Source organism: Grampus griseus (genome assembly GCF_964374135.1).
Source record: "Grampus griseus genome assembly, chromosome: 8".
NCBI classification, from domain to species: domain Eukaryota; kingdom Metazoa; phylum Chordata; class Mammalia; order Artiodactyla; family Delphinidae; genus Grampus; species Grampus griseus.
In genome coordinates, this window is record NC_139002.1 from 79,898,332 (window position 1) to 79,923,828 (window position 25,497).

The 25,497-nt window shown below is 38.5% G+C and overlaps 1 protein-coding gene across 1 annotated transcript in view; it reads left to right on the forward strand.

The window, feature by feature from the left end:
• Nucleotides 1-25,497, forward strand: part of BBOX1 (gamma-butyrobetaine hydroxylase 1) — a 69,381-nt gene that overhangs the window by 12,456 nt on the left and 31,428 nt on the right. Inside the window, exon 3 of the mRNA XM_082659862.1 lies at nucleotides 5,623-5,821. Coding sequence (XP_082515988.1) covers nucleotides 5,623-5,821 — 199 coding nt within the window. The remainder of the gene's footprint in view (nucleotides 1-5,622; nucleotides 5,822-25,497) is intronic.

A 25,497-nucleotide genomic window follows, 5' to 3' on the forward strand; every position in this document is an offset into this window, starting at 1 on the left:
CACTCCATGTAAAGTGCTCAGAAGGGTGCCTGGAATTATAAATGCCCAATAAGTGTTCACTCTCATTTTTTCAAGTGTTTTTCACACACTCCCCTTTAGTGCTGCTTCATTATTTCATGAGTTCTTGTTTTTTCCAACTAAATCGTCACTCTTGTCATATATCTATTATATATATGACTTTCTCACTTCCCCACCTCCTATTGGTGCCTCCAGGGAGACCTCCTTAGTAAATTGCTTGCATTCAAATCCTCATCTCAAGGTCAGCTTCTGGAAGATCTCAATCTAAAAAAGGACAAGTGACCAGAATCTTGAAAGGCATGTCGAGTTCACTAGGCAAGAGGTAAAAGAATTTCCAAAGAGGGCAGGATTTCCTTAGTGCAGAGAAGAGAATCAAAGTCCCAAAATCTGGGGGTCAGATTTTGATTATGGCTGGGCCCCTGCAAGATATTTATAGGAAAAGACAGTAAGCAATCAGCTGATCATCAGCACATGAGATGAGCTGTTTCAGAGCCAACAGCACAGTTCCGTGCAGGTAGACAGAAGGTCCTAAACTCTTGAAATAACACATTGCAACCCTGCACGCCGTACTCATGAATCTTTAACTGAAGACCTTCTTTGTGTCTTTTCCTTTTTTGAAATACAACTCAGGATCCAGGAATGTGAGGCTTAATCCTGAAAAGGAAGCCTTGTACAAATGGTGTCTTGGAAGCCAGCATGTAGCCTGTTCATAAATTTTATGATGTGTGAAGCACATGTTCAAGGAAGCATTTATTAGTAAGTCCGTAAGTTAAATTAGAAAGGGTGGTTCATGCCTTAACTACTCCGTCATTTTCCACACTGTTTATGTTTCCAGACCCAAGTGTGAAATTTAAATTTTCTTTTAATGTATTCACCTAAAAAATGATTTACTCTAGGCCAGCATGTTTTCTTACGGTCCCCAGTAGTGGTGTTTTGCAGTTGGGGGGAGACAGGGAAAATGCTTCTAAATAACTTTTTCAATGTCAAAGTTTCTGCACAGAAATCATAGAATGATCTTACTGGTGGATTTATTAAGAAGATGTAGTTTATTTCTCCCGGAAGATTGGAGTATTTTATATCGGGGATGTTTTGATGAATTTGGAAACTGGCTAGTCATAGTGCTGTCTCTGAAAGTCACAACTGGCATAACTGAGTCTGTGAGTGGCTCGTATTAGGAAACAGATCCTGTGATGGGTTGCGGCCCTTGGTCACTGACTTTTTCAAAGCTCCTGCCAAGGCACACCAAAATAGGAGCTATAGTTGGAAAACTGTAAACTCTGTAGAACTTAAAAGGTATTGTGACCAACCCCTGATTGTAAAATCCTATGAACTTGAAATTATGTATAGGACAGACTATGCTACGTATGATATGAACAGCCTCATACTGAGTTTCATACTGAGTCTTGGTGTGAATATGGTTAATTTTACACATGTAAAGAGTAACAAATTTATTCAAAGAATCTAACTCATTTTGTCATTTTAAAACAAAGAATATCTTGTGTGTATGTGCGTGTGTGTTTGAGAGCATGTGTTTGTGTGTGCGTGTGTGTTATTCTCTAATGGGCAAATGACTCATGTAGAAACAAAAGTTCATTAAAATATGCTATAATTATATATAGATGTATATAGTGTGTGCCCTTAGCAGAGCCTTCTTGAATCCACAAAATGCTCAAAATACAAAAGTTTTGAAAATATTTACATCTTGTGAAAGTGTTTTTTCCATCTCTATTTATTACATTTCCCTGCTACACAGTCACCAAAACTCTCTGGAAAGTGATAAAGGCCTTAAGTAAAACCAGACTGGCATGGATCACTGACATATACTGGCATAAATTTAAAAAACGAAGCTAGCTGATTTTTAAGCCTTGGTTCATTTCACAAAAGCAATGAATAGCAATGCTGTCAAAGAGCTGTGCCTAGTCATAAAGCCTTTTCTGCATTTAAAATCCTGACTGGGAGCCAAGGTTTATCTTTAAACACTCATGCTTGAACATGTCCAGACAGAGTGTTCCTAATTGTAACTTGCCCTGCTTTCTTTTTCATCTAGAAAGTAGATTTCCTTTGTAAGGGATAGAATAAGCCGTGGACATTCAGACATAGGACTTAAGAATACATGTAACAACAGTATTTCAAGGCATTAAATGTTTATTTTCTGTGTAGTTGTTGAAATTACAGACTTTGGAATTAGTCACCTGAATTGGCCTAACTAGCTCTGCAAATCATTAGCTGAAAGACTTGGATCTCTGTTCCCTTCTCTGTAACATGGGAATACTGAAAGCATCTATCGCATATATTTATTATGGACATTAAAAGAAATAAGGTATGGAGAGCACCTAGCACTGTACCTGACACCTAGAAAGTATTCAGCAAATATTAACTATTATATTATTATTATTAGTCTACTATGTGCCAGGCACTGTACCAAGCTCCTTGCATAATCTCATTGCATGGTCAACATATGACCTGCAAGGTAAATATAAGTACGGTTATTTTATAACCGTACTTATCTGGAGGATCAGAGAAAAAATAAGGAAACAAACTGGTAAGAAGCAAGACAATGACTCAAACCCAGGCCTCTTTAGCTCCATGTTCTTTATTCTGTTCATGTCCTGTTTCATACAGTACCAGTGATATGTGGCTACTTAAGTTTAAATTTAAATCAGTTTGAATTAAATGAAGGAAAAAATTTAGTTCCTTCGTTCCACTAGCCATATGCCAAGTCTCGATAGGCACATGTTATTAGTAGCTATGATACTGGATGGTACAGAGAGAGAATATTTCCTTCATTTGTTCTATTTGACAATATTGCAGTCTAGACCATACTATTTCTCCAGGCTGGTTTGCTCTCAATAGGACAACAAATTTTTTCTTTTAAATATTATAACAAAGGCTCATCAATTAATGACTTAACCCTTTGTAATAAAGACAACACATTGCTATAGATGGCCATGTAGATCGTAGCTAATCCATCTAACAGTCTACACAGGAATGAAAAATTTGCCCTTGGCCAGATCATCACAGTGCCCAAGAACTAGGAGAATCCTCCGCTGTAGTCTAGATGATCTTTTTATTCAATAATAAGAACCCATGGTGATGGGAAATCCTAAAGCCAATGTGAAAATGCAAGATGAGTCTCCACCTCTCATCTACCTCTAATATGCTATGGACCTATAACTTTCATTTGGGGCTCAACAAGCTTAAAGCTGTTTTCAATATTTTTTAAGTTTCTGGGTGTAGTCTACTTAGGTGTAAGCTTTGGAAAGAGGAGATAGTGATTTATTATGTCGTTAACAATGATATTTTGCCCAGGAAATTTTTCTCTTAACTGGAAGCCAAATGACTTTTCTAGCGTGGTAGCCAATAAGTAATATTGATGATATTTATCACCTTCTTTTCACAGACTTTTTTGATTAGTACCAGATATTACAATCTGGAGACTGTAAGTGCGAAGGGCAAATGGGAGTGGCAAAGCAAACAACCGTATAATCCAATATTCAAAACAAAGTCAAATAGATTGCCTCTTTGAACAAAAGCTCTTTCATATAAAGCCAACTCTTGTTGGAGAGCAGAGTGGTGCAGCAGAACCGCGCTGGGCCCATAAAACCAACTTTGATTTCAGAAGAAATAGTTGAGGCATGAGGGACAGACCTGAGGAACTTCATGCATATAAAAGAGCAGCTGGCATCGTAGAAGGAGCATTAGGTAAGGGATCAGAAGATCTGATATCTCCATGGTATCCTGAACGTACTTCAACTATAGCATCTACCATATTATGTTTTAATTGTCAGTTTCCGTGTCCAAGTCTCCCATAGACTATGAGTTCCTGAAAACCTACTGCCTATCACTGTGTCTCACGACATGGTAAAATATGTATTTTACACCATCCACCCTCCAAAAAAAATTATGATTATATCCCAAACCCTTCACACCCCATTGTTATCGCTTTAGCCAACTTGCTCTGGCCCATGTGCTGAGCTGCTTCTCTTTGCCAAGCTGACTTGGTTTAATAGTAAATTCTAAGGTCTTTCTCTAAAAGCACTTGATAAGAAACACTGAAAAAAAAAAGGAACAGGAACGGCTATAGTTCTTTCAGTTACGGTTAGTCCCACAAAGAGAAGAGTTAAAACAAAAATTAGGAACCAGTGGCTGAATATAAACTTGACTTCCTGAGAAGATACAGTAAGTCACCTGGAATGTATTCAATACTGAAGAATATTAACATTGTCCAAAATAATGAATGCAACCCCTAGGGAGGACTCATTTAGAGTTTGCAATTTAGGCCCTGAAAATTCTGCCTCATTATGCATTATGCAATATTATGCAAACTTTGGCAATATATGTGTTTATAATCTGATTAGTTCTCCCCCCATCTCCCCGCCCCGACACACACCTGCTCATCTCTGTGAATGTCCTCATGCAACTCGCTGATGGGAGATCAGGAAGTGGCTTCCTGCACCTGTAAGTATCTTTGCTACTACTAAACCAACATCTGACTCCTGAGAAATCCTTGGTTCTGCAGAAACAGCCATGCTGACATCAAAAAAGAAATGATTCCCAATCTACAACTACTACAACGGAACACTGACCCAATCTTTTGTCTTAAACTGGAGGCTCTGGGGTTGTTTTCTGTAACATGACATATATTTCCCAGTTAGAAAAGGGAGGCATTGCACAGGATGATTTTGAGATCATAAGACCTCATTCTGTCACTTGTTAGGAAGGCTTGCCTTCCTAAGGTAAATTCTTTCCCCCAAAATGAAGAAATCAAGTGGATTAGCTAGAGTGGTCTTTGCTGAATGCAATTGTTAATATCTGAGTTATTTTCCTTGGCAAAACTATGTTTCCTCTATGTTCTACTTCCTTTGAGAGAGCCTGGTTTGTAAGCAAATTATTTTCTACATTTGTTTTCCTTTCTGTTTTTTCAAGTAAACATTTTTATGAGCCATAAATCATGAGGAATCAGAAAACAAAGAAAGGCATTTGACTTTATCTCATGTGGCATTGTCACCAAAGCGTTTGTGCGTGCCATGAGCACAACTGTCATCTTTTCCTCCCCATGGACAGCTTTTGCTGACTCCTGTGAACAAGCTGACCCTAGAGCAAGCTTCTTATCAGGTAAAACAAGAGGAAGAAGGAGCAATTCCTACCATGGCAAACACTTCTCACCCCGACCCCCAGGGATAGGCATACGCTGTTGTAGCACATGATTCTGATTTTATCTCTATTTGGAATTGAACAATATAACTTAGCTGTTAAAATACACACTATTTCAAGGCTATTTCTAAGCAATGTCCAGGCAAAGAAGCCCTAAGGACCTATGTATCAAGAGCCATCACAAGCTAAACAACATTCTCTTGACAAATGTGCTATAGTGAATACCTGTCGTGGGTCTTCCACAGCTGTAGGCAGAAAGCATAGAGTAGACTGGCTTGGGTCCAGGGAAGAAGAGCTGGTAACTTAGGCATTTCTAATATGACTGAAATTTAATCAATTCCATGATAGAACAAAGGTCAGCTTCCATGAACTAGTCCCTTCTCTGAGGTTCTCATTGTATGTTAAAAACAGTGCAATCCCATCTGGTTTCTTCTTTTTCTTAATTCACAGAATGTCAGTACTGGGGCTCAGAGTTCCAGCTACCTACTCTGGATTTTGAAGATGTTTTAAAAGATGATGAGCATGCATACAGGTGGCTCTCCAGGCTCAAGAAAGTCGGCATAGTGCGACTCACAGGAGCATCTGACAAACGAGGAGAAGTTTTAAAACTTGGGAAAAGGATTGGTTTCCTTTATCTCACATTTTATGGGTAAGTCACCCAATAGCTGGTGTTCTGCCATCATATATAGGGTTTGATATACTTTCCAGACAGGGACTCTTTTGATTGATGATATAGAAATTTCCACAATGTCTTGACAGGAAGTCAGATGAGAATCTAAAAGTGGAATTTCTCTGAGAATGACTGGAATGACGTCAGACGCCAAAGACAGGATAGTTAAAGGTTAAGGATTAGTTTGCTAGGGCCGCACAACAGAATACCGTAGACTGGGTGGCTTACACAATACAAGTTTATTTCCTCACAGTTCTGAAGGCCAGAAGTCCAAGATCAAGGTGCTGGCAGGGTTGGTTCTTGGGGAGCGCTCTCTTCCTGACTTGCAGTTGGCCACTTTCTCACTGTATCTTCACATGGCCTTTCCTCAGGGTACCAGCACTCCTGGTATCTCTTCCTCTTCTTATAAGGACACCAGTCCTACTGGATTAGGGCCCTGCCCTTAAGATTTCATGTAATCGGGAACTCCCTGGCAGTCCAGTGGTTAGGACTCCACGCTCTCACTGGAGAGGGCCTGGGTTCAATCCCTAGTCAAAAAAAAAAAAAAAAAAGGATGTCATTTAACCCTAATCACCTCCTTAAAGACCCTTTCTCCGAATGTAGTCACATTGAAGGTTAGTGTTTCATCATATGAATTTGGGGAGGACACAATTCAGTCCATACCAAGTGGGATAGAAGACTGTTTCTCTAAGGCTTTTTAAAAATATTCAGCTTTACAAATGTGAACGTTCATTAAAGTTTTACCTCCCAAGAGTTGGCACAAAATTAGGTTGGGCCCTGGGGAAATGAAACCAGCCACCAGATGTTTTAAATAAAGCTAACATGCAGAAAATTAAGTCTACGCACTTTAACAAGTAACAGGAAATACAATTGATTTTAACTTTGGAACAAGAGGCTGTTTGCATAAGAATTGCCTGGGAGGTAACATTAATTACGGATAAAGAAAACACTAGCAACAGGAAACACTACCTGGAAGTGGGGGTATGACTGTATTTCTAATCTTTAGGGTGAGCCTGTCATTTGCGATGGAGACACTTATTCTTGGGCTCAGAGTAGACACTAAAAGTGAAAAGGACCTGCAAAATGCAAAGTTTGCAAACTGGTAGCACACGGGCAGTATTCAGATGTGTTTTGTTTGGCTCACATGATATTGAAAAAAAATGGGATCAACACTTAAAAACTGGAAGATTTTACATTAAATATGGAGCTGACTTTTCTTGAAAAATCAAATGTAGCAACAACTGAGCTTAAACCCCTGCTTGCCAGCAACCTGCTGGAGGTAAGAAAAGGCTGAGCCCGGAAGACAGCATATTCTCACTCTCCAATTTCACGAATTCTGCCCCCAACTCCCACCTCAGACCTGCAAGAGCCCTGCTAGCCTTTGACTTTGCACTTAGGTTTGCTAATCTAGAGCAAGACCTCGTCTGTAGGTAAACAGAAGGTCAAAAATATTCAGTCACTTGCCTTCAATGATTTGAGCATGTTTATTCATGGTAGAAGACTCTATCATGTTTAGGCTTGGATGACCCAGTCCCCACCCCCATCCCAAGAACAAACTTTTACCATTAGCGAGTTTGTGTCATACAAAATTTTTATCTCCCCTACATCTGTAAGAATTCAAGCTGCTTTAACAGATTACAGCAGCAACAACAGACAATGGGAAGAGGAAGAGTCTTGAAATTATTAAGAGCCCCAACTGTATTATTTTCTATTTTTCACAACTTTCTGGAATAGATATTATCCCTGAGTTCACTAATGAGGAAGCTGAAGCCCAGAGAATTAAAGTATAAACCCAAGTTTCCACAGATAGTAAACAAGGAACCAGAGTTGGAATCTGTGTCTGTCCCATCCCTGGGCTTTCTAATCTACCTCACTATCAATCATAGTATGAAGGAAGCACATTGAAAAGATGCCTTAGGGCACTGGAGGTAAACAGAACACTTCAAATATCTTCTAAGTTCTTTTTACTTCATTTTTATTTGCTGACAACAGACTTTTTGCACTGAGGCCAACACATTTCACAGTTTCATTACAGTGGCCAAATTTGGGGCTCTTTGTTATGGCTCCCTAATTTCCACCCCCATCCATCACATTAAGGGTCAGATTCTTAGTCCTGATTTATAACTTGTGTTTTATTTTGTTTTGTTGTTACAAATCCTAAAAAAGGCTTAATAATTTGGCCACTGATCTAATATTGTGAAATTTGTTGGAATGAATACTAAAGGTTTGTTGTCAAAACAAATCAGACTTCCTACTACTCTTCCATTCCCTTTGTCCCAGATCTTTGCATCTGACCACAGAGTTTACCTACACAATTTCATCTTCAGCAGTTGATCACATTTCTTCCCTAAATCTCTCAAACTATACCACACTCCAGAAAATGCCTTTCTTTCCACCTTACTGCTTCTTCCACCAATAATTGCCAAGATCTCTTTTTTTAATTTTTTTTTTTTTTTTGGTAATTTCGAATTCCCTACCTCAAGAACTTAACGAAGAGAACAGTTTTGTTGTTGTTATTGTAGTAGCTTTGATTTTGTTTGTTTGCTTACTTGTTTGGGGGGATTTTGTCAACAGAATGAGAAAAGTGAATATTTTCCCCGAAGTTACTTGCCTTTTCTATACTGAAGTTAGGGTAACATGAGATTTAAAAAAAAGGGAGATATTTAGGACAATGTTTCTCAGCCTAGGCTGCACAGTGGAATAACCAATTTAAAAAATACTGACATCTGGGTCCCATCTCCAGAAATATTTTTTTTTAACAGGACTTGGATTTGGCCTGGGTGTCAGGAATTTTAGAAACACTTCAGGAGATACTCATTTGCAGCAAAGGTCATAAGCCTCTGGTTGAGAGGAAGGGTAGTTCAAGAGAAGGCAGGTCACAGGAGGTGTGGAGCTTGGTTTCTTTACATCCTCTGAACTCTCACAATTATGTAGACTAAATGGCACTTGTCATGTTCTTCTTTGTACTGTGGTAATGCCTGGACGTGACTTTAGAACAGAATCAGTAGCTGCCTTAGACAGGGTCTCTCCCTTTCATATCTTTGTTTCTCCACCGGCCTTACTCTTTTTTTATTTATTTATTTATTTATTTATTTATTTATTTATTTATTTATTTTTGGCTGTGTTGTATCTTCGTTTCTGTGCGAGGGCTTTCTCTAGTTGCGGCAAGTGGGGGCCACTCTTCATCGCGGTACGCGGGCCTCTCACTGTCGCGGCCTCTCTTGTCGTGGAGCACAGGCTCCAGACGTACAGGCTAAGTAGTTGTGGCTCACGGGCCCAGTTGCTCCACGGCATGTGGGATCTTCCCAGACCAGGGCTCTAATCCGTGTCCCTGCATTGGCAGGCAGATTCTCAACCACTGCGCCACCAGGGAAGCCCTGGCCTTACTCTTGTTTGAAAAATAACTGGTTGGTGATTGAGTGAACAGAAAGAATAAATGAAGGCAATAAATAATGAAGGCAATAATAATAATGCCAGAAATAGGAAAGAGACAGAGAAAGCAAAGTGGGGAATGTTAAAGGTAAACTTTGCTTTCCGGGTAGATTTTTCAAGGAGCCTGGTTTCCGCTCTTGCTTAGCTGCCAAAAACAATAATAACTTGATGCTACTTCACATGTGCTTGCCTTGGGAAACTAACCTAGTACTTTTCCATTCAAATAGGGTTACTAGTTTAGAGAATTTAAACTGTGTGGGTCTAAAGTGAGAATTATAATGTCTATTTTGGGGTTTTGGCTGTCATCTACATTGTTAGATTGTTGGTTGGATAAACAAAAACAGTAGATTCCAGAACTTTCTGTATTTTTAGCATAGGGTAGGCAAGGAATAAATATATAATGAATAAATTCACACCGAGTTTTTAAAAGACTATAAAGCAGCTGACGAATGCAATAATTATTAGAGCATTTCATGTTATAAAATTATGTCCACCTATCAAAATGGCAATAGCTTTGAGGATATATGTTTACATCATTTTCCACAGCTGTATTTTCTCAGATACTTGACATTTTTTGACAGTGCATCATCTAGGTAATATTTTTTCATGCAGCCATATGAAATGCTCAGTAACCTTACTGCCTTAATGATGAAATCTTTCCTGGGAGAAAAGAATAAGAGTTGGTAAAGAAACCCCCATTGTCAATTTTGTCAAATACATATACATGTGGAGCAGTATGTAAAAAGATGACCTTTTCAGGAGGATTTAAACCTTTGACTTGGAACAATGTAGTTTTTACAGAATGAGGCCAAAAGCCTCATCCCATGTCCCTGACCACACCCCACCCTCACAAAAGGAATGAAAATAGCTTTCTGGATCATTTCTTTCTTTATTGAACAAAATATCTGAATTTTATGACATAATTTAACCCAATGGGAAATAGTCATTGTAAACTACACTCCACTGCCATCTTCAATGACTGAATGCAAGTTAGAATAATGCATTCGACAATGCATCCCACAGAGTAAATCTTAAAGAAAGTACAGTCACTGTCAATGAAAGAGAATGTCCTGGTCAGTGGTATTGTCGTCTTACTCATCCATACAACAACCATTCCTTGAATACTTTACCACATGCAAGGCACCATGCCAGGCATTTTGTTCTGAACTAGATCTGGGTTTCTACTTTATGCGAAACTATCTTTGGTGATTGCTGTATATGGGTGAATATAAAGAGTTGAGTTGACTTCATCTAGATAATCTGGAACAATAAATATTCCATAAAACCAAGGAACAAAGTGTAAAGTACCCCTGGACTTTTGGCATTACAAATGAGGGAACAAGATAGTCAATACATGCCAACAGTAATTAAAAGGTAGCACATAGCTCAAGGGTGATACTCTCTCAGCCTGGTGAAAGCAAGGTGAAGATGGGGTGATATTCAGCTATCAATATGGCAGCTAGAGAGAATGAAGCCAGACTCCTCAAACTTACACAGGCTACCACTGTATAAATAGGTGTGACATTACTACATACACATTTAATTACGACTATATAATTCTATACTTCTCCTCCCCATCTCAAGCTAGCCCAACTTAGATGCAAACCATTTTTTTTTTTTTTTTTTTTTTTTTTGCGGTACGCAGGCCTCTCACCGTTGTGGCCTCTCCCGTTGTGGCCTCTCCCGTTGCGGAGCACAGGCTCCGGACGCGCAGGCTCAGCGGCCATGGCTCACGAGCCCAGCCACTCCGCGGCATGTGGGATCTTCCCGGACCGGGGCACGAACCCATGTCCCCTGCAGTGGCAGGCGGACTCTCAACCACTGCGCCACCAGGGAAGCCCTAGATGCAAACCATTTTATCCACCAAAGAGAGTTGGTGGGGAACAACTACAGCCATAGCTCCTTTCTCACGTTGCTCAGGTTGCTTTCCTCCCTTCCAACTTAACACCTTCTTTCTTGCATGCATCTCCCTCGCTTTTCCATCTCCTTTATCCTGTCTACAAACAACATGTTCCAAGTCCTCCTCTGATTTTGGCTGCTTTTTGGCCTTTCGTGCCCTAGTTGCTTGACCTATTAATCTTTCTCCTCCTGTGTTCCAACCACCATCCCTGCTACATCCTCCCTTGATCTGGTAGCCTCTGCAGTTTTAAGGGAGAGAACCCCTCTCCCAGCCTCAGCTCTGTGAGATCACTACCAGTGCCACATCCCCATGCCCAGGCATTACAAGAAAACAAAATAAGTACTTTACTACTCATCCTAGGAGCCAGTTTTGCATTCTGAACCGCCCATCCAGAAAGAGGGGTGGAAATTCCCTTCTCTCCCATATATTCCTAATATCTAGTTAGGCAATTTCTGTTTCTTGTGGAAGATTCCACTTTTAGGGATAATGCATACAGTGTGAAAGAAAATAAACTACTGTGTTGTAAGATATCACTACTGTTAGTTTGCTGGGTTGTAGTAATATTTGCTAGTCATCATATTTTGAGACTGTAATTAAGACAACAATGAGAAGTTCACATGCTCTTCCCTAAAAAGGCACAAGCATAACCTGAGAATTTCTTCTCTAATTAGTTGGACAACTAAATTAACTGGTGTAGTCAGGGTATTACTATTTATATATACTTGTGTGTGTGTGTGTGACACAGAGATGGGGTGGGAGAGGAGGGTTCGACATCGTATTTTTTAGTGTTTACCATTAATATTGTGTATTAACTAGTTACCTTTCTTGTGACTACTAGCCAGGATAACCTTTGAAAATAAGGCATGTGTATCTCATTGCCATTGCCACCGTCATATTGAGCTCTTTGCAGGCAGAAACAGTGGCCTGCTCAATACTAGCTTGGTGTCTCACACACACTTATCTCTCAGGAAATGTTAATGAAAGGGAATGTATGCTATGATATTGAGAAATTCCATTTGATTAAGACATCAAAAATTCTTTCTTAGCATTGTCGACATTTATCAGTCCTGAGAAAATTAACCTCATGAACAACTCATCAGAAAGTCAAGAGGAAGAAAAATACAAATTTCAACCTTAGCTAGCAAAACTCCTCTTTTCCAGATCAGAGCCCAGAAGTTCAGTTCTTTCTTCTTCTTTCTTCTCTCTAAGAATATTTTATTTTCTAGCACAAGCAAGATGCAGTAACACATGTAACAAGGATTAGACTAAGAAGAATAATCAGGTGAAAATTAAAAAATATATTTTTCTGAAACACTAACATCAGGAATAAAATAAAGATGATGAGAGACAATGAGGAATAGGTGTAAAAGCAAAGAAATTTATGAATCTTGGTGGTAGTCAAATTTTATCTTGTGGAGACAGCATGAAAGATATGTAAATGCTAAATAAAACTTATAAGGCCACAAATTGTAGTGGAAAATAAATAAATACTTTGAAACACTTCCTTCCGTAAAGTTTAGGGAAGAATTGAGGACCCAATGCCCCAGAACATCTGTATTGCCTTACTACCCAGAGAGCTGCCCATGGGACCACTAGGGAAGCAGAGCTTAATCATGGCTTCACCACCAGCTATTTGTAGGTGAGAAGTTGGTCTAAACTTTTAGTTTCCCAGAGTTCTATGATTCTCCTCTACTGAGGCCTTGTTTCTCTTTCTAAAGGAGTGTTTTAATACCTATCATGCCCTTTGAGGCCTTTGGATGAAAATTTGCTGGAAAAAATCTAAAAATGCTACTATTACTGCTGAGTTTTGCATCTGCATGAGTACCTTGCATGCAGGCTTCATGAGATGAATAAAATAATGTCAAACAGCAAATGTTTCTATTGGGCTGTTTGTCAAATGCACCAGCCAAGCCAGTTAAAAATTAACATTATTGAAATAGCCTCTGGGGAGAACAAACATATCTCCTTTCCAGCATTCACTGGATTTCTGCTAGCATTTCTGTAAGCCAGCCCAGCAGCACTTCACACATTAGCTTGTATTAGAGATTGAGGATGTATGAGTGAAAAATATGATTATTCTTTGGCATCTGGCCCCTTAGAAATTGCTCCTACCATTAATACTTCCTCCAAATCTGACTTTGAAACAGCTACTTGCTTGATATACATGTTACTAGAAAACATTTGTGAAGTGTGGGGACTGAAGAGGGGAAGAAAAAACAAGTTTACCCATTTTGCTGAAGTTTCTAGCCAAGCAATTGCTTGAGAAAACCACACAGCCCTTCTTGAATAAAAATGGCTATAAAATAAAAACTAACCTAGAAGCAATTCAGACTTGGGAAGAAAACTTGTCTGAGTTCTGAATTGAGTTGTAATTTCATCCTACTTTGTGAAAAATCTACCCTGAAATTTCTTAATGAGCTGTTTTAGATTTAGTACTGATCACAGTATTTGAGGATTGGGTTGGGGGAGCTTTAAAATGTGTATTCTCCTGAGTATTAGGGTTTCCCAAGCAGAGTAACAAGCTGTGTTCTTTCGGCCATTGTGAATCCCAGTTTACGTTATCAGCCAAGAGCCAGTCTCTGGAGTTCCGTTTGTTATCTTGGGTTTCACGGTAAAGTAGCTGCCAACAAAACCACTTGAGTATGAGGTCATCTCATGAATGAAAGGAAAAATAATTTCTGTATCTCATGCTCCTCTAGAAATCACTTGAGGAAATTTACAGGCTACCCTACTAAGGCAGTTGCTTTTCCACAAGCCCTCTGATCCCCATTACCTCTTTGGTTATACTCTGTGCAGCCAAGACAGGCAGCTGCTGTTATTGAGATGGGAGAAAATAATTTTCTATTAAGCACTTTTTATGTGCTAAGTATTGAGCTCCATGCTTTACCATCATGATCTTGAATCTTGACGATTTTGATAAGAATCATTATCCCCATTTTAAAAGTAAAGAAACTGAGGCAGAAGAATCAGCTGCAAACTGTGGTTTACTTGACTCAACAGTCTGTAATCTTTCCTTTACAACACACCACTGCGGTGGTTTGTTGATATTAACATTTTCCCATAATCCCTAATGCCATAATAATTGTTGACTATCAAATGTGTCTTCAACTCGTACTGCTAGTCCAGATGCAAGGGTATAATTTGACAGGATTATGTGGAAAGTTCTCAAACTAAACCATAATGACAGTACCAGACTATTCATTCCCTTCCCCTCTATTAAATTCAAATTATAGCCAACTGTTTATGCAAAGGGAAAATGACAGTTGACAAACAGATAACTTGTCACAAGAGAAGATAAAGTTTGTATTTATTTTTCTTTTTTTAAAATTTTTTAAATTTTATTTTATTTATTTTTTTATACAGCACGTTCTTATTAATTTTAGTCATCAATTTTATATACATCAGTGTATACATGTCAATTCCAATCACCCAATATATCACACCACCACCACAACCACCCCGCCACTTTCTCCCCTCAGTGTCCATATGTTTGTTCTCTAGATCTGTGTCTCAATTTCTGCCCTGCAAACTGGTTCATCTGTACCATTTTTCTAGGTTCCACATATAGGCGTTAAAATATTTGTTTTTCTCTTTCTGACATGCTTCACTCTGTATGACAGTCTCTAGATCCATCCATGTCTCAACAAATGACCCAATTTCATTCCTTTTTATGGCTGACTAATATTCCATTGTATATATGTACCACATCTTCTTTATCCATTCGTCTGTCGATGGGCATTTAGGTTGCTTCCATGACCTGGCTATTGTAAATAGTGCTGCAATGAACATTGGGGTGCATGTCTCTTTTTGAATTATGGTTTTCTCTGGGTATATGCACAGTAGTGGGATTGCTGGATCATATGGTAATTCTCTTTTTAGTTTTTTAAGGAAACTCCATACTGTTCTCCATAGTGGCTCTATCAATTTACATTCCCACCAACAGTGCAAGAGGGTTTCCTCTTCTCCACACCCTCTCCAGCATTTGTTGTTTGTAGATTTTCTGATGATGCCCATTCTAACTGGTGTGAGGTGATACCTCATTGTAGTTTTGATTCCACAGGCTGCAGGATTGTAGTTTTTCTTGCTTCTAAAGTTTATATTTTAATGTTTCACATTAATAATCTAAACTAGCATCCAATTCTTGTTCTGATGAAATAAATTAAGCACAGTTTTCCTTTCACCCCCCGAAAAACTATTAAATATGGTAAATGTGGAAATCTTATAGTTTTGTTTTTTTTTTTTTTGCAATGTACTACATTCTAAGTTTTTCCTAATGAAGGCCTTTGGAACTTTGGAGCAAATTGCTGTAACATTTTTCTTTATGTTTTTAGAGGCAGCTGCCATCTTTCTATCATTACCTGTCTTCATTTTTATTGTTGGGGGTATTATTAACCTTTAAAAATAAATTTTCAAAAAATACTTCTCATGGTAGAATATAGATACAGAAAAATCACATAAAACAAACGTATAGCTTAAAGAATTACTAAGGCAAACACCCTTAAATACCATTTAAGGTCAAGAAATGGTCAAGAAATGGAACATTGCCAGCCCCTCTACAGCCCATCCACAAGTCCTAACCAATCACAAACCTCTCTTTTCTCCCCACATGTAATAGCGCCCCTGAACTTTAAGGTATTCACTATCATATTCACTTACATGGTTTTCTAGTTTAAAGTATTAGCACCCAAGTGTGACTTCCTTAGCACTACAGTTTGGTTTCCCAACTTTTTAGTTTTCTGATATCTTTTTTCCTTACCTACAATCAGTTCTATTTGTAAACATAAATTTATTAATCAGCACCAGTGCTATGTCAATGTATTTCTATTCACTTCGCTTGCCTGAAGCCCATTCTCTCATAAATTCCTCAGGAAGAACTCATGGGAACAATACTCTCTGAATTCTTGCATATTGAAAGCAACTTAAGACCTTTATACTTGAAAATCAGCTTGGCTAAATATCAAATTCTTGTCTCACAGCATCTCTAAGATGTCAGTATGGTTTTATTGGTAATCTAATTTTCTTTTCCTTATAAATAATTTGATATTTTTACCTAGATTCTCAAAAGATTTTATTTTCTTTAAAGACCAATAATTTTATAGACTATTTCTTCATGTTGGTTGCTCTGGGGTAACTTTTTCAGGGAGTATATGGGTTGATCTTTCAGTGTGCAGTTTCGAAGCTCATTTTTTTAATTTCAAGAATTCTTTTGAGTTGTAGATTTTAGTATTTGTTCTGTTCTTTACTTTGAGTTTCTTCTCTTGAGGACACCTATTATGTATATATTAAACCATCTTTGCCTATCCTCTTAATTTGTTACTTTCTCTCAAATGTTCTTACCTTTTTTAAAAATTTTTAAAATTGAAGTATAGCTGATTTAGAATGTTGTGTTAATTTCTGCTATACAGCAAAGTGACTCAGTAATACACATATATACTTTTTTATATTCTTTTCCATTATGGTTTATCCCAGATATTGAATATAGTTTCCTGTCCTATACAGTAGGACCTCATTGTTAATCCATTCTATATGTAATAGTTTGCATCTCCTTACCCCAAACTTCCAATCCATCCTTCCTCCAACCCCCTCCCCCTTGGCAGCCACAAGTCTCTTCTCATGATCATGGTATCTTCCCTGCCAGGTAATTATACAAGTCTGTTCTCTATGTCTGTGACTCTGTTTCTGTTTCATATATAAGTTCATTTCTGCCATATTTCAGAATCCACATATAAGTGATATCATACGGTATTTGTCTTTCTCTTTCTGACTTACTTTACTTAGTATGATAATCTCTAGTTGCATCCATGTTGCTGCAAATGGCACTATTTTGTTCTTTTTTATGGCTGAATAGTATTCCATTGTATATATGTACCACATCTTCTTTATCCATTCATCTGTCAGTGGACATTAAGGTTGTTTCCATGTCTTGGCTATTGTGAACAGTGCCAACATGAACATAGGGGGGCATGTAACTTTTTGAATTATAGTTTGGTCCGGATATATGCCCAGGAGTGGGATTGCTGGATCATATGGTAATTCTACTTTTAGTTTTCTAAGAAACCTCCATACTGTTTTCCATAGTGGCTGCACCAGTGTACATTCCCACCAACAGTGTAGGAGGGCTCCCTTTTCTCCACACCCTCTCCAGCATTTATTGTTTGTAGATTTTCTGATGATGCCCATTCTGACTGGCATGAGGTGATACCTCATTGTAGTTTTGATTTGCATTTCTCTAATAATTAAGGGTGTTCAGCAGCTTTTCATGTGCCTCTTGGCCATCTGTACATCTTCTTTGGAGAAATGTCTATTTAGGCCTCTGCCCATTTTCTGATTGGGTTGTTTGCTTTTTTGTTGTTGAATTGTATGAGTCATTTGTATAATTTGGAAATTAAGCCCTTGTGGGTCATGATTTGAAAATATTATTTCCCATTCCGTAGGTTGCCTTTTTGTTTCGTTTATGGTTTCCTTTGCTGTGCAAAAGCTTGTAAGTTTGATTAGGTTCCATTTCTTTATTTTTGTTTTTATTTCTATTGCCTTGGAAGACTGACCTAAGAAAACATTGATATGATTTATGTCAGAGAATGTTTTCCCTATGATCTCTTCTAGGAGTTTTATGGTGTCATATCTTATGCCATTTTGAGTTTATTTTTGTGTATGGTGTGAGGATGTATTGTAACTTCATTGATTTACATACTCCTGTTCAACTTCCCCAGCACCACTTGCTTTGAGTCTTTCTCCCATTTTATATTCTTCCCTCCTTTGTTGAAGATTAATTGACCGTAGGAGTGTGGGTTTATTTCGGGGCTCTCTGTTCTGTAAAATTTATGCATATGTATGTTTCTGTGACAATACCACATTGTTTTGATTACTGTAGCTTTGTAGTATTGTCTGAGTGTAGGAGGGTTTTGCCTCCTGCTTTGTTATTTTTCCTTAGGATTGCTTTGGCAATTCTGGGTCTTTTATAGTTCCATATAAATTTTAGGATAATTTATTCTAGTTCTGTGAAAAATATAATGGGTAATTTGATACAGATCTCTCTTTTTTTTAACATCTCTATTGGAGTATAATTACTTTAAAATGGTGTGTTAGTTTCTGCTGTATAACAAAGTGAATCAGCTATATATATATACATATACCCTCATATCCCCTCCCACTTGCATCTCTGTCCCACCCTCCCTATCCCACCCTCTAGGTGGTCACAAAGCACCAAGCTAATCTCCCACTGTAATGCTGCTGCTCCCCACTAACTATCTATTTTACATTTTCCAGTGTACATATGTTCATGTCACTCTCACTTCATCCTAGCTTACCCTTCCCCCTCCCCGTGTCCTCAAGGCCATTCTCTACATCTGTGTCTTTATTTGTGTCCTGCCTCTAGGTTCTTCAGAACCATTTATTTTTATAATCTATATATATGTGTTAGCATACAGTATTTATTTTTCTCTTTCTGACTTACTTCACTCTGTATGACAGACTCTAGGTCCATCCACCTCACTACAAATAACTCAGCTTTGTTTCTATTTATGGCTGAGTAATATTCCATTGTATATATGTGCATCTTCTTTATCCATTCATCTGTCGATGGACACAAAGGTTGTTTCCATGTCCTGTCTACTGTAAATAGTGCTGCAATGAACATTGTGATACATGACTCTTTTTGAATTATGGTTTTCTCAGGGTATATACCCAGTAATGGGATTGCTGGGTTGTATGGTAGTTCTATTTTTAGTTTTTTAAGGAACCTTCATACTGTTCTGCATAGTGGCTGTATCAGTTTACATTCCCACCAACAGTGCAGCAAGGTTCCCTTTTCTCCACACCCTCTCCAGCATTTATTGTTTATAGACATTTTGAGAATGGCCATCCTGACTGGTATGAGGTGATACCTCATTGTAGTTTTAATTTGCATTTCTCTAATGATTGGTGGTGTTGAGCATATTTTCATGTGTTTGTTGGCAATCTGTATATCTTCTTGACAGAAATGTTTATTTAGGTCTTCTGCCCATTTTAGGATTGCGTTGCTGGTTTGTTTGATATTGAGCTGCATGAGCTGCCTATATATTTTGGTGACTAATCCTTTGTCAGTTCCTTCGTTTGCAAATATTATTTCCCATTCTGAGGGTTGTCTTTTCATCTTGTTTATGGTATCCTTTGCTGTGCAAAAGCTTTTACGTTTCATTAGGTCCCATTTCTTTATTTTTGCTTTTATTTCCATTACTCTAGGAGGTGGGTCAAAAAGGACCTTGTTGTGATTTATGTCATAGAGTGTTCTGCCTATGTTTTCCTCTGAGAGTCTGATAGTGTCTGGCCTTACATTTAGGTCTTTAATAAATTTTGAGTTTATTTTTCTGTATGGTGTTAAAGAGTGTTCTAATTTCATTCTTTTACATGTAGCTGTCCAATTTTTCCAGCATCACTTATTGAAGAGGCTGTCTTTTCTCCATTGTATACTCTTGCCTCCCTTATCTAAGATAAGGTGACCATATGTGTGTGGGTTTATCTCTGGGCTTTCTATCCTGTTCCATTGATCTATACTTCTGTTTTTGTGCCAGTACTGTACTGTATTGATTACTGTAGCTTTGTAGTATAGTCTAAAGTCTGGGAGCCTGATTCCTCCAGCTCCATTTTTCTTTCTCAAAGTTGCTTTAGCTATTCAGTGTCTTTTGTGTTTCCATACAAACTGTAAAATTTTTTGTTCTAGCTCTGTGAAAAATGCCATTGGTAGTTTGATAGGGATTGCATTGACTCTGTAGATTGCTTTGAGTAGTATAGTCATTTTCACATTGTTGATTTTTCCAATCCAAGAACATGGTATATCTCTCCATCTGTTTGTGTTATCTTTGATTTCTTTCATCAGTGTCTTATAGTTTTCAGAGTACAGGTCTTTTACCTCCTTAGGTAGGTTTATTCCTAGGTATTTTGTTCTTTTTGTTGCAATGGTAAATGGTAGTGTTTCCTTAATTTCTCTTTCAGAATTTTCATCATTAGTGTTTAGGAATGGAAGAGAGTTCTGTGCATTAATTTTGTATCCTGCTACTTTACCAAATTCATTGAGTAGCTCTAGTAGTTCTCTGGTAGCATTTTTAGGATTCTCTATGTATAGTATTATGTCATCTGCAAAGAGTGACACTTTTGCTTCTTCTTTTCCAATTTGGATTCCTTTTATTTCTTTTTCTTCTCTGGTTGCTGTCTCTAAAACTTCCAAACCTATGTTGAATAATAATGGTGAGAGTGAGCAACCTTGTCTTGCTCCTGGTCTTAGTGGAAATGTTTTCAGTTTTTTACCATTAAGAACGATGTTGGCTATGGGTTTGTCATATATGGTCTTTATTACATTGAGGTAAGTTCCCCCTATGCCTACTTTCTGGAGGGTTTTTATCATAAATGGGTGTTGAACTTTGTCAAAAGCTTTTTCTACATCTATTGAGAAAATCATATGTTTTTTACCCTTCAATTTGCTAATATGGTTTATCACATTGATTGATTTGTGTATATTGAAGAATTCTTGCATTCCTGGGATATACCCCACTTGATTATGCTGTATGATCCTTTTAATGGGCTGTTGGATTCTCTTTGCTAGTATTTTGTGGAGGATTTTAGCATCTATATTCATCAGTGATATTGGTCTGTAGTTTTCTTTTTTTGTGACATCTTTGTCTGGCTTTGGTATCAGGGTGATGGTGGCCTCGTAGAATGAGTTTGGGAGTGTTCCTCCCTCTGCTATATTTTGGAAGAGTTTGAGAAGGATAGGTGTTAGCTCTTCTCTAAATGTTTGATAGAATTCGTCTGTGCAGCCTCTGGTCCTGGGCTTTTGTTTGTTGGAAGATTTTTAATCACAGTTTCAATTTCAGTGCTTGTGATTCGTCTGTTTATATTTTCTATTTCTTCTGGGTTCAGTCTCAGAAGGTTGTGTTTTTCTGCGAATTTGTCCATTTCTTCCAGGCTGTCCATTTTATTGGCATATCATTGCTTATAGTAATCTCTCACGATTCTTTGTATTTCTGCAGTGTCAGTTGTTATTTCACCTTTTTCGTGTCTAATTCTATTGATTTGAGTCTTCTCCCTTTTTTTGTTGATAAGTCTGGCTAATGGTTTATCAATTTCATTTATCTTCTTAAAGAACTAGCTTTTAGTTTTATTGATCTTTAGTATGGTTTCCTTCATTTCTTTTTCATTTATTTCGATCTGGTCTTTATGATTTCTTTCCTTCTGCTACTTTGGATTTTTTCTGTTCTTCTTTCTCTATTTGCTTTAGGTGTAAGTTTAGGTTGTTTATTTGAGGTGTTTCTTCTTTCTTTAGGTAAAATTTTATTGCTATAAACTTCCCTCTTAGACTGCTTTTGCAGCATCCCATGGGTTTTGTGTCATCATGTTTTCATTGTCATTTGTTTCTAGGTATTTTTTGATTTCCTCTTCGATTTCTTCAGTGATCTCTTGGTTATTTAGTAACGTATTTTTTAGCTTCTGTGTGTGTATTTTTTCCTCTAATTCATATCTAATCTTATAGTGTTGTGGTCAGAAAAGACACTTGATATGATTTCAATTTTCTTAAGTTTACCAAGACTTGATTTGTGACCCAAGATATGATCTATCCTGGAGAATGTTCCATGAGCACTTGAGAAGAAAGTTTATTCTGTTGTTTTGGGATGGAATGTCTTATAAATATCAATTAAGTGCATCTTGTTTAATGTGTCATTTAAAGCTTGTGTTTCCTTATTTATTTTCATTTTGAATGATCTGTCCATTGGTGAACATGGGGTGTTAAAGTCCCCTACTCTTATTGTGTTACTGTAGATTTCCCCTTTTATGGCTGTTAGTATTTGCCTTATGTAGTGAGGTGCTCCTATGTTGGGTGCATAAATATTTACAATTGTTATATCTTCTTCTTGGATTGATCCCTTGATCATTATGTAGTGTCCTTCTTTGTCTCTTGTAATACTCTTTATTTTCAGGTAGACTGCCTATTTCCTCTTCATTTGTTTGGTCTGGTGGGTTTTTACCTTGCTCCTTCATCTGCTATTTGTTTCTCTGTCTTCTCATTTTGCTTAACTTACTGTGTTTGGGTCTACTTTTGGCAGGTTGCAGGTTTGTAGTTCCCATTGTTTTTGGTGTCTGCCCTCAGTGGGTAAGGTTGGTTCAGTGGGTTGTGTAGGCTTCCTGGTGGAGGGGACTAGTTAGTGCCTGTGTTCTGGTGAATGAGGCTGGATCTTGTCTTTCTGGTGGGCAGGACTGTGCCCGGTGGTGTGTTTTGTGGTGTCTGTGAACTTAGTATGATTTTAGGCAGCCTCTCTGCTAATGGGTCAGGTTGTGTTCCTGTCTTGCTAGTTGTTTGGCATGGGGTGTCCAGCACTGTAGCTTGCTGATGGTTGATTGGAGCTGGGTCTTTGCATTGAGATGGAGATCTCTGGGAGAGCTCTTGCCGATTGATATTACATGGGGCTGGGAGGTCTCTGGTGATCCAATGTCCTGGAGTCTGCTCTCCCACCTCAGAGGTTCAGACCTGACACCTGGCTGGAGCACCAAGACCCTCTCAGCCACAGGGCTCAGAACAAAAGTGAGGGAAAAAAAGAAAGAAAAAATAATAAAATAAATAAAGTTATTAAAATTAAAAATTATATAATTAAAATTGTAAAAATGAAAAAGTAAGTTTAAAAAGAGAGCAACCAAACCAATAAACAAATCCATCAATGATAACAAGTGCTAGAAACTATACTAAAAGAAACAGACAGACATAACCTTAGGACAAATGGTAAAAGCAAACCTACACAGACAAAATCACACAAAGAAGTATACAGATACACATTCACAAAAAGAGAAAAAGGAAAAATATATACATATATATATATATATATATATATAAAAGGAAGAGAGCAACTAAATCAATAAATAAATCTACCCATGATAATAAGCTCTAAATACTAAACTAAGATAAACATAAAACCAGAAACAAATTAGATGCAGAAAGCAAACCCCAAGTCTACAGTTGCTCCCAAAGTCCACCACCTCAATTTTGGGATGATTTGTTGTCTGTTCAGGTATTCCACAGTTGTAGGGTACCTCAAGTTGATTGTAGAGATTTAATCCCCTGCTTCTGAGGCTGCTGGGAGAGATTTCCCTCTCTCTTCTTTGTTCGCACAGCTCTGGAAGTTCAGCTTTGGATTTGGCCCTGCCTCTGCATGTAGGTCGCCCTCTGGCATATCTTCTTCGCCCAGACAGGAGAAGGTTAAAGGAGCACCTGATTTGGGGGCTCTGGCTTACTCAGGCCAGTGGGGAGGGAAGGGTACAGAATGCGGGGCGAGCCTGCGGCAGCAGAGGCCAACATGATATTGCAACAGCGTGAGGCGCGCTGTGTGTTCTCCCAGGGAAGTTGTCCCTGAATCACGGGACCCTGGCAGGGGTGGGCTGCACAGGCTCCCAGGTGGGGAGGTGTGCATAGTGACCTGTGCTTGCACACAGGATTCTTGGTGGCTGCAGCAGCAACCTTTGCGTTTCATGCCCGTCTCTGGTGTCCGCGCTGATAGCAGCATCTCGCACCCATCACTGGAGCTCGTTTAGGCAGTGCTCTGCCTTCTGTGGGCACTTGGGGAAGGAATGCCCTCACCTCACACACCCCAAAACAATGGTCTCTTGACCCTTAGGCGGTTCCAGACGTTTTCTCGGACTCCCTCCCAGCTAGCTGTGGCACACGAGCCCCCTTCAGGCTGTGTTCACGCAGCCAACCCCAGTCCTCTCCCTGGGATCTGACCTCCAAAGACCGAACCTCAGCTCCCAGCCCCTGCCCACCCCGGCAGGTGAGCAGACAAGCCTCTCGGGCTGGTGAGTGCTGGTCAGCACCGATCCTCTGTGGAGGAATCGCTCCACTTTGCCCTCTGCACCCCCATTGCTGTGCTCTCCTCCATGGTTCTGAAGCTTCCCTCCCACCCACCCCCTGTCTCTGCTAGTGAAGGGGCTTCCTAGTGTGTAGAAACTTTTCTTCCTTCATAGCTCCCTCCCAGATGTGCAGGTCCCGTCCCTATTCTTTTGTGTCTGTTTTTTCTTTTGCCCCACCCAGGTACGTGGGGAGTTTCTTGCCTTTTGGGAAGTCTGAGGTCTTCAGCCAGCGTTCAGTAGGTGTTCTGTAGGAGCTGTTCCACGTGTAGATGTATTTTTGATGTATTTTTGGAGGGGAAGGTGATCACATCTTACTCCTCAGGCCACCTTGAAGGTCCCCTATCTCTTTCTCTTTTTTTTTTTTGACATTTAAATTTTCCTCCCTTTCATCCTGTAGTCATCCAAAGGCATTATTTGTAATGCTTATTTGATCTTGTATTTCTTCTAATTTAGTTTTCATTTTCTAATTATTTTTAATTTTTTTTTCTTTTCTGAGTATGTCATCCCATTTTTGAGTTTCTGCTTCTTATGTAAGTTATTCTTTCATATATTGTACCAAAGTCTTCTGGATTCATTAGAAGTAGCTATAAGTAGAAAATAGAAGTTAGAAACAGAAAAAAATATATTTTTCATCTTTTAGGGGCATATCCTTCTATCAATGATGTATTTTCTGTAGGTGTGCTATTTCACTATTTTTTCTTTCTCTTTTATAAATTAACTATGAGACTAAACCTTAATCATTTGTATGTTGCTTATCTTTATATAAAATGTGTTTTCTTAACTATTAAAGGGAGATGTGATTCAGAAACCTTTTATAAGTTATGGTTTTAAGCTATATTTCAAAATTATGGGCAATAACATTCTAAGACCTCCCAGTCCTTCTCCTTTACTTTCATCTAGACGTTTTTCCTTTGTCCCTGTAATGCTCAACATAGGATCTTTTTCACAGAAGGAAGCTTTATCATGGAAGGGAATTTAGTAAGATTTTAGAGTTCATGGTGCTCAGACTATTCCAACTCCTTACTATAGACCTCTTGTATTCAGCTATAGTGGAATGTCAAAATCCCCTCCCAGATTTAATTAACATTCTCAAGTTGCCCTACTGCACTTTCCAGTGAATATCTGTCAGTAATTTGGGAATTTTTCTGGTCCATCAGACATCTAGTTGCTTCCCTCTGCTTCCTCCTACACAGTTGCTTTGGAAGGCCCATCTCTATACTCACTCATTTTGGGGGTTCATGGAAATAACTTGTCACCTAATTTTAATTAGATATTGTCACTGAGTTTTGGGGTTTGTACTCTAGATGTCTTGCAGAGAGAATTCAGAGAGATTAAAAACTTTGTCACCACCAACATTCCAGAATCCTCCTTGTTTACTTCATATCTTTATGTTTTATGGAGCTGTTCAGTTCCCTGCTGTAATGAGATTTTTTTTTTTTGTAAGACTCTACAGGAC